We start from the raw sequence: 6,925 nt of genomic DNA on the forward strand, positions 1-6,925 counted from the left end.
GGTCATAATTTCCAGGCTTACCTGTGGCAAGTGGAGGGCACTAGCTCTATACTGTCCTAAGACGAACCATCACTAGGATGGGCATTGATGAGAAACAAGGTCGTTCATGAGGTCATGTCTGTGCTTGCTATCCATCCCTTTCTCCTTGTGTTTCCAGTGGCAGAGCCCTGGGGCAGCACCTGAGCTTTGGTGCTGTTGCCTCCATGGAGGCAGGCGGGTTGCTGTCGATTCAAGAAGAAAAGTTTGGAAAGAGCTCAGGAGATGTCAGGAGCTGCCAGCAGCACAGCCCCTTCTTGCTCATTGACCTGTGAGCTTTTGGGTGGGCACTGGGGCTCAGAACATGGCTGTGGTGCCTTTGGCTGGCCTCAAGTTCTTATTTCCTGAAACAAATGCCCCTGCTCAGGGAGGGGATGCTCCAGCCCATCTGCTGCACACGCCATCGTGTGTTGTCTCCAGCATGGCTGTGCTGTGGAGGGTTGCTGAGGGGGTGTTCGGCCTCTGTCTTCCTGCAGAACCCCATCATCACCCAGTTTTTCCCCACGCTGCTGCTCTGGGCCTTCTCCGTCTTCCTGCCCTTCCTTGTCTACTACTCAGCATTCTTCGAGTCTCACTGGACAAGGTAATGAGGCTGTCCCCCACAGTCCCCCAGGGCTGCCACAGATGGGAGGAACTGCAGAGGAAGGGGAACCCAACCTGCAGGGAGGCAGGCAGTGAGAAGTAGACCCCCACAGTGGAGCAGAGCCCCCTGGGCGTTTCTCTCCATAGAAGGAGCCCCAAGTCGATGCACAAAGGAGCCATTTGCTTCCCTAAGTCCTCAACACTTTCAGGCTACTGACAAAGTCAGGTGGTTTTAAGAAGGATCTGAAGAAGTTTGTAAGAGGGACGGTGTGATGGTGGACTGGCAGCAGCAGGGCCATCCCAGATATGCTTCCAGCCCTCCAAGGCTGTGGTATGGGTTCAAGATGCTTAAAGTAGGGGAAACTGCCCAGCTCCTACAATGAGGTCTCTTTGTCTTGACCCTCCATCAGCCCCAAGCCCTGTGTCTCGTCTTACAAGTCCTTGCAGGAGCTTTTTCACCACCTCCCTTCCTTTTTCTCAGGGAAACAGGAAGTCATAAACTCTAGACACCCATCTGCCTCTTGTTGGGTGTCTGTACCAGCAGAGGTGGTAAGAGAGGGCAAAGATGAAGGAGATGAGAGGCTACAGCAGATTCCTCATGGTGACACACCCTAGCCTGGGAGAGGCTTTGCAAGGCCCCAGTGGATGCACAGACCAAACGCACACAGCTTTGTGAGGCAGGGAGTAACTCCTTGGTGAAAAGCAAGACCAAGCCCAGCCCCTCACCCAACCTGCTGCTCTTTCCCAAAAAAGTGCAACGTTCTTTTCTTGTCTTCCCGCTTTGCAGGTCAAGTGAAAATCAGATCACCATGCACAAGTGCTTCTTCTTCCTGGTGTTCATGGTTATCATCCTGCCCTCGCTGGGTCTGAGCAGGTACAGACCACCCTGCCATGCTGCTCTCCCTTGCTCCTGAGCTGCCAGGATCTCACCTAGGCCCCTCACCTTGGCAATCCAGCCCCAAAGGGCTAAGATCCCATTGCCACTGAAGCACAGCGATCTTTGGGGAGGAAAACACTCCTTTAGCAGTGCTGAGCCACTCATACATGGTCACAGATGGAAACCTTCCCTGCAGAAGAGTGGAGCAGAGCAGTTTACCAGGCTGCCACAGCTGACCCAAGGGGGCTGGTGGCAGTGATCAGCTGCTGCTTGGGTTCAGCAGACCCTAAAAGAATCTGGTCAGATATCAGCATAGCTCCAGCTACAGTAGTCCTGGCCATCCAGGAGGCAAGCACACATCCCACAGTGGTCTTGTGTGGCAGAAGAGGCTTCTCTGGCAGTGTAGGGTGCAGAAGGTGTTGCCCGCTCAGTACAGGGGAAAAAAAGCACGTGCCTGCTGGGTGTCTCTCACGTGGCTCTGTAGCTCCTCTGTCTGAGCTGCTCCTCTTCTGTCCCCTCCAGCCTGGACCTGTTTTTCCGCTGGCTCTTCGACACCCACTTTCTGGATGAGGCTGAAATCAAGTTCCAGTGAGTAGCGGGAAGCTCCCAAACTTCCCAGGCAAGCGGGAGCACCTGTTGTCCACTGCCATTAGCTCTTGCAGCTCCTGCCCGAGCATTCTCTCACTGTGTCACCTCTGTCCCTGGGGCAGGTGTGTTTTCCTCCCAGACAATGGCGCCTTCTTCGTCAACTATGTGGTGACCTCCAGCCTGATTGGGACAGCCATGGAGCTGCTGCGCATCCCAGGCCTCCTTGTCTACACTGCTCGCCTCTGCTTTGCCAATCTGAGCCTGAGCGGCTCCACGTCAAACGGGTATGTGGCTCTGGTCACCCGTGAGCCTTCGTGACCCCCAGCACAGCAGAGATGCACTCACTGGAAACTCAGGCTGTTGTGGTTCTGTGGGGATACTTATGGGGACATCTTCAGGCCCCTTGGGGGCTAGTGGGGATGAGGCAGTCCTGTGGGCCAGGGTGCAGAGGCAAGTGCAGGCTTTGCGGTGACAGAAGTAATAATTACACTGTTGGTTGTGCCCCAGAGCCAAGCATACCAGTTCCAGTTTGGACTAGAGTACGCCTGGACCTGCTGTATCTTCTCTGTTGTCATGACCTACAGCATCACCTGCCCCATCATTGTTCCCTTTGGTGAGTATGATCCCATGCCCATGGTCCCAGCCATGCCAAGAACAGCCTGTCCCAGCCACCAGCAGCAGCATGGGAGTGCAGGCTTCCTGCATGGTACAGAAGGGCACGCTTGGGCATCATTCCCAGGGCCTGCCCTGCTCTCCTTGTGGCCTAGCTGTCCCCACTACCTTCCATCCAAATGGCTCCTCTTGTCTCACCAGGGTTGCTCTACATGCTGCTCAAGCACATGGTTGACCGGTACAACATTTACTATGTCTACATCCCCACCAAACTGAACCAGCGCCTCCACGTTGCCGCCATCAGCCAGGTCGTGGTGGCTCCCATCCTCTGCATGTTCTGGCTGCTCTTCTTCTCCGTCCTGCGCCTTGGTAGGGAGAGCTTGGGGCTGCTCCCTGCCACTGCTGAGGGTCTTGTCTGATGCTTGGGGGTGACGAGCCACTGGTGTCACCCTTGAGTTAGGCATGGCATGGAGGGTGGTAGGGGGGAAGGTGGTGTGAAGACTTGGAAGATGAAGGAGGTGTCAGCTTGTATTTTGGGAAGGGGGTTGAGAGCTTGTAAAACCCAAAGCAGGCACCAACCTGGGGCTCAGCTGGACGTGCAGCAGGTTTTTGGAGGCTTATGTGCTGCCCCAGTGTCTCTGTGCTATAGGTCCCACCCGGCCGGTCACCCTCTTCACCTTTGTGGTCCTCCTTTCCTGCATCGTCTTCTCCTTCTTTGGCCTCTGCCTGAAGAAGCTGCAGCCACGGAAACCCTCAAGCTACCAGGTGAGCACAGCCAGCCACTCACTCTGTTCCTTCAGCCCAGTGTATCCCCTCCTGGCCTGCCATGGGGAATCTGAGATAGCACCTGGCTAGGCGCCCTAGCTGAGGCCGGCATAGATATGGCGCTACTGCGCCCAGCACCTGGCTGTCCCTAGCCAAAGCTGGGCCCTCCAAACCATGATTTCGTCACGGCCTCCTTCTCCTCAGATGTCTGACCAGTCTGAGGGCGCCTTCAATGACGTGGAGCGGAGCAGCGTTTCCTCCACCCCTAACTCCAATGTGAGTACCCTTCCGCAGCCCTGCTGTGGCCATCTGCTCTTGTTCCCCTGGGTCCTGATGGCCCACTGCCCCCTGGGGCAGCTCTTTGTGGCCACTGTCCTGCAGGAGCCTGAGCTGAGCCTGACACCGGCAGCCTCTCCGGCACACCAGTCCTATGGCACCATGGGCAACCACCTGGAGCCAGCGGAGGATGGGGAGGATGGGGGGCTGCAGAGCTTCGAGACAGAGCTAGAGACTGTGGAGGGCGAGTACAGGAGCGGCCCCGTGATAGAGAGCCAGGCTCGCTACCAGTGAGCATCCCTGTCACAGGCTGAGAACTGACTGTGCTGAGAGTGGAGGACGTGCCGTGGGGCAGGAGGGAGCCTTCCCTGCACGGGCAGGGGCCGCCTTTCTAATGGGGCAGGGGATGACAATACTGATGTGAGGGAGAGACCCCATTGCGTGGGCAGTGGCAGGAGGGTCTGATGGTCCTTCCTGCTGCCTGCACAGGCTGAGCCCCCTAGTGTCCCCCTGTCCCCACCTGCCTCTTCCATCACACAGTGGGGAAGAGGGGGTGCAGCAGTATAGGGAGAGGGTCTCTCTGAGAGGCCATGCTTTTCAGGTCAGGAGGGAGACCCTGTCCCCTCTGAGAGGAGGAAGCAGCCCAGACAGCCCAGATGAATGTGCCTGCCACCACACTGTCCTCTGGGTCCTCAGTGGCAGGGGACAGCCACCTGTAACCCTTGCATCTCACCCCACCCATCCACTGCTCAGGCAGCTGTCCTGCTGCCTCCCCTGCTGCTGGCCTGCAGGCTGCTGCCTGCCCCTGCTTTGCCCATTTCAGCAGAGACTGCTGACATGTGTGTGCTTTGGTGGAGGAGGTGCATGTCCCTAAATCTGCCACCAGAGCCCCTACATGAGCACCAATAGCCCTGCACCAAGGTAGGCATCAAATGCAAGCCCAGCTCTTCCTTGACCTCCCACCCCATCCCCCCATCTTGCTGCACAATGCCTGTCCCCTTGGGCTCTTGAGGAGAAGTGGGAGGTCAAGAGACAAGTGCTTTTAATGGCTTTGAGGACAGCTCCTTTTCACTCCTCTTCTCTGCCAGCACCCCATCATGCTCATGTTCTCACTGGGGCTCCCCGTGGGACCCAGAATAGCTCTGTCCTAATGCATCAGAACAGGGGGAACAGGGCAGGCTGGCAGGACTTGGACTTCCAGGTCCCCCTGGTCCAGCACATCCCGCCTGCCTGCCCTTGTCCACAAGCTGCAGCTGTGGGATGCTCCCTCAGTATCCACACTGCCTCTCAAGTGTGAGTCCTGCTGTGATTAGTGTAAATGTGCCATTACCTGCCCAGACAATATCCCTGGAGTTTTCCAGCTCATCCAGAGTAGCTGTGGTGGCCTCTGGGGACAAAAGTTTATCCTCATTCTCCTCAGTTCCTCTCCCACCATAACCCACCTGGGCATGCTGGCTCCTCACTCAGCCCTGCTTTGGCCTCAGGGCTGATTTTACTGTCCCTGATTCTCCTGCTAGCTTCAGAGCAACTAGAGTTGCCATTGTCCCAGGGCAGTGCAGGGAGTGAAGAGAGGAAGGTGCAGCTCTGCCAGCACCAGCGCTGCTGGCATGCTGAGTGCTGTTGTGTGAAGGCAGATGCTCCACCGTGGCACTGGTTAGCATTAGTAGTGCCACTCGGAGGATGGGTAGTGTGCCAGTTCTGGGCTGGGGGGGAGGTTAGGAAACAGCCCAGCAGTGAGAGCATTAAGGGGGCCCTTAGGATGTTCCTGTGGGGCTGGTGGATCTCAGCTCAGCCGGCTGGCAGTCCCATGGCCCTCATCCCACCCACGCTCCTGCATGCTGGGGCAGTGGCTGCGGCACACTAGTCACAAAGTGGTTGCCTCGGGGGAGCCTTGAGCTCAGACACACCCTTCTAATCCCAAAAAGTTTACTGGGGGGTTTGTGGCCTCCTGCCCAGGTGCCCCCATGGCTGCCCACAGTTCAGCTGTTCCCCTCACTGCCTGCTCCAGAGGCAGCCCCAGGCAGGGCACGGGGATGCTGGTGGCCTCTCTGAGGGTAGAAGCAAGTGCCTACTGGTGGCACTGTGTCCTTGGGAGCTCGGGCTGCTGGTCTGATTGCCCTTGGCTGCCCCACTGTAGGAATGTGCCAGAGGTCTGTACCCTCTCGTGATTTATTGCTATGACCGTGCCTTGAATAAAATGACTTCACCCAGCTGCTGCCTGGCATCGTCACCCCCCTGCGTCTTTCCTGGCTCTGCTTTAGGGGGAACCCTTGCCACTGGAGCCTTTTCCCACCTGTGGGCTGCTTTTGACCCTGCCTGGGGACATCCTGCAGATGCTTCAGTGGCAAGGAGACTGCTTGGACACATCCCCACCTCCAGACTGCCCACTATGATCCCCATAAAAACAAACCCCGACAAGTGGGAAGAAGCAGCAAAGTTTCAGGAGTGGGAGGGCACTTCACTGTGTCCCAGACAGACTGGCACAGCCCTTGGCACCATCCCCCCTTTGGGGGTGGGCTGCAGTCCTGGGACAGTCCTGTGCCTTTCTTGCTCACCTTCTGTCAGCAGTTACTCCATTGGCAGAGCTGGCTCAGAACACCACCAAAGGTGCAGATGCTGCTTGAGGGTAGCAGGAGGGTGGCCTGGAGCCCCTCTAGGATCACATCAAGGGTCAGGGGCAGGAGGAACCCATCCCATCTGAGGATGGAGCAGGTGTTCCCAAAGCTGAACTACCCACCAGCAAGTTCCAGGGAAGGGGGTGAGCCCCATTTAGGAAGTCCTTCTCTAGATTTTGAGAGAACAATGTTCTTTTCTGCCCTCCTCCCTCCCAAAATACACACTATTTTTACCTGAGTTCCTGCTTGAATGATTGGCCTCTGGTTTCAGCAGGTTTCTCCTGCTGGCTTCTCCACAGCTTCCCTGGAGTGAGCCCTACCTCTGTGGTTTATGGCACAGGGCAGAAGGCATGGGGAGGGCTTCCCTTCGGGTGAACACCTGGAATATTTAAAACCCATTGCATGCCCCTGCAGAGACCACCCACGGTTTGTAAGGAGTGGTAAAGAGAGTTAACTCAGGGCCCTGCTGGGCCGGGGAGCTGGGCAGGAGCTCTGGCTGGGAGTTGTAATTGCCCCCTGCTGCTGCTTGCCGGGGCCTCCCACCAGGGAGCTCACCAGGGCCTGGGAGGGGTGT

At 57.1% G+C, this 6,925-nt stretch overlaps 1 protein-coding gene across 1 annotated transcript in view; it reads left to right on the top strand.

The window, feature by feature from the left end:
- TMEM63C (transmembrane protein 63C) overlaps nucleotides 1-5,947 on the top strand; it is a 29,508-nt gene extending 23,561 nt beyond the window's left edge. Inside the window, 10 exon segments of the mRNA XM_030239840.2 lie at nucleotides 513-619; nucleotides 1,406-1,492; nucleotides 2,018-2,083; nucleotides 2,206-2,330; nucleotides 2,333-2,367; nucleotides 2,591-2,696; nucleotides 2,897-3,064; nucleotides 3,345-3,460; nucleotides 3,665-3,736; nucleotides 3,818-5,947. Of these exon segments, the coding sequence (XP_030095700.2) occupies nucleotides 513-619; nucleotides 1,406-1,492; nucleotides 2,018-2,083; nucleotides 2,206-2,330; nucleotides 2,333-2,367; nucleotides 2,591-2,696; nucleotides 2,897-3,064; nucleotides 3,345-3,460; nucleotides 3,665-3,736; nucleotides 3,818-4,030 (1,095 nt within the window). The 3' untranslated portion in view covers nucleotides 4,031-5,947.
- Nucleotides 5,948-6,925: the final 978 nt, after the last annotated feature.

This window comes from Serinus canaria, chromosome 5 (assembly GCF_022539315.1).
Source record: "Serinus canaria isolate serCan28SL12 chromosome 5, serCan2020, whole genome shotgun sequence".
In the NCBI taxonomy this organism is placed as follows: Eukaryota; Metazoa; Chordata; class Aves; order Passeriformes; family Fringillidae; genus Serinus; species Serinus canaria.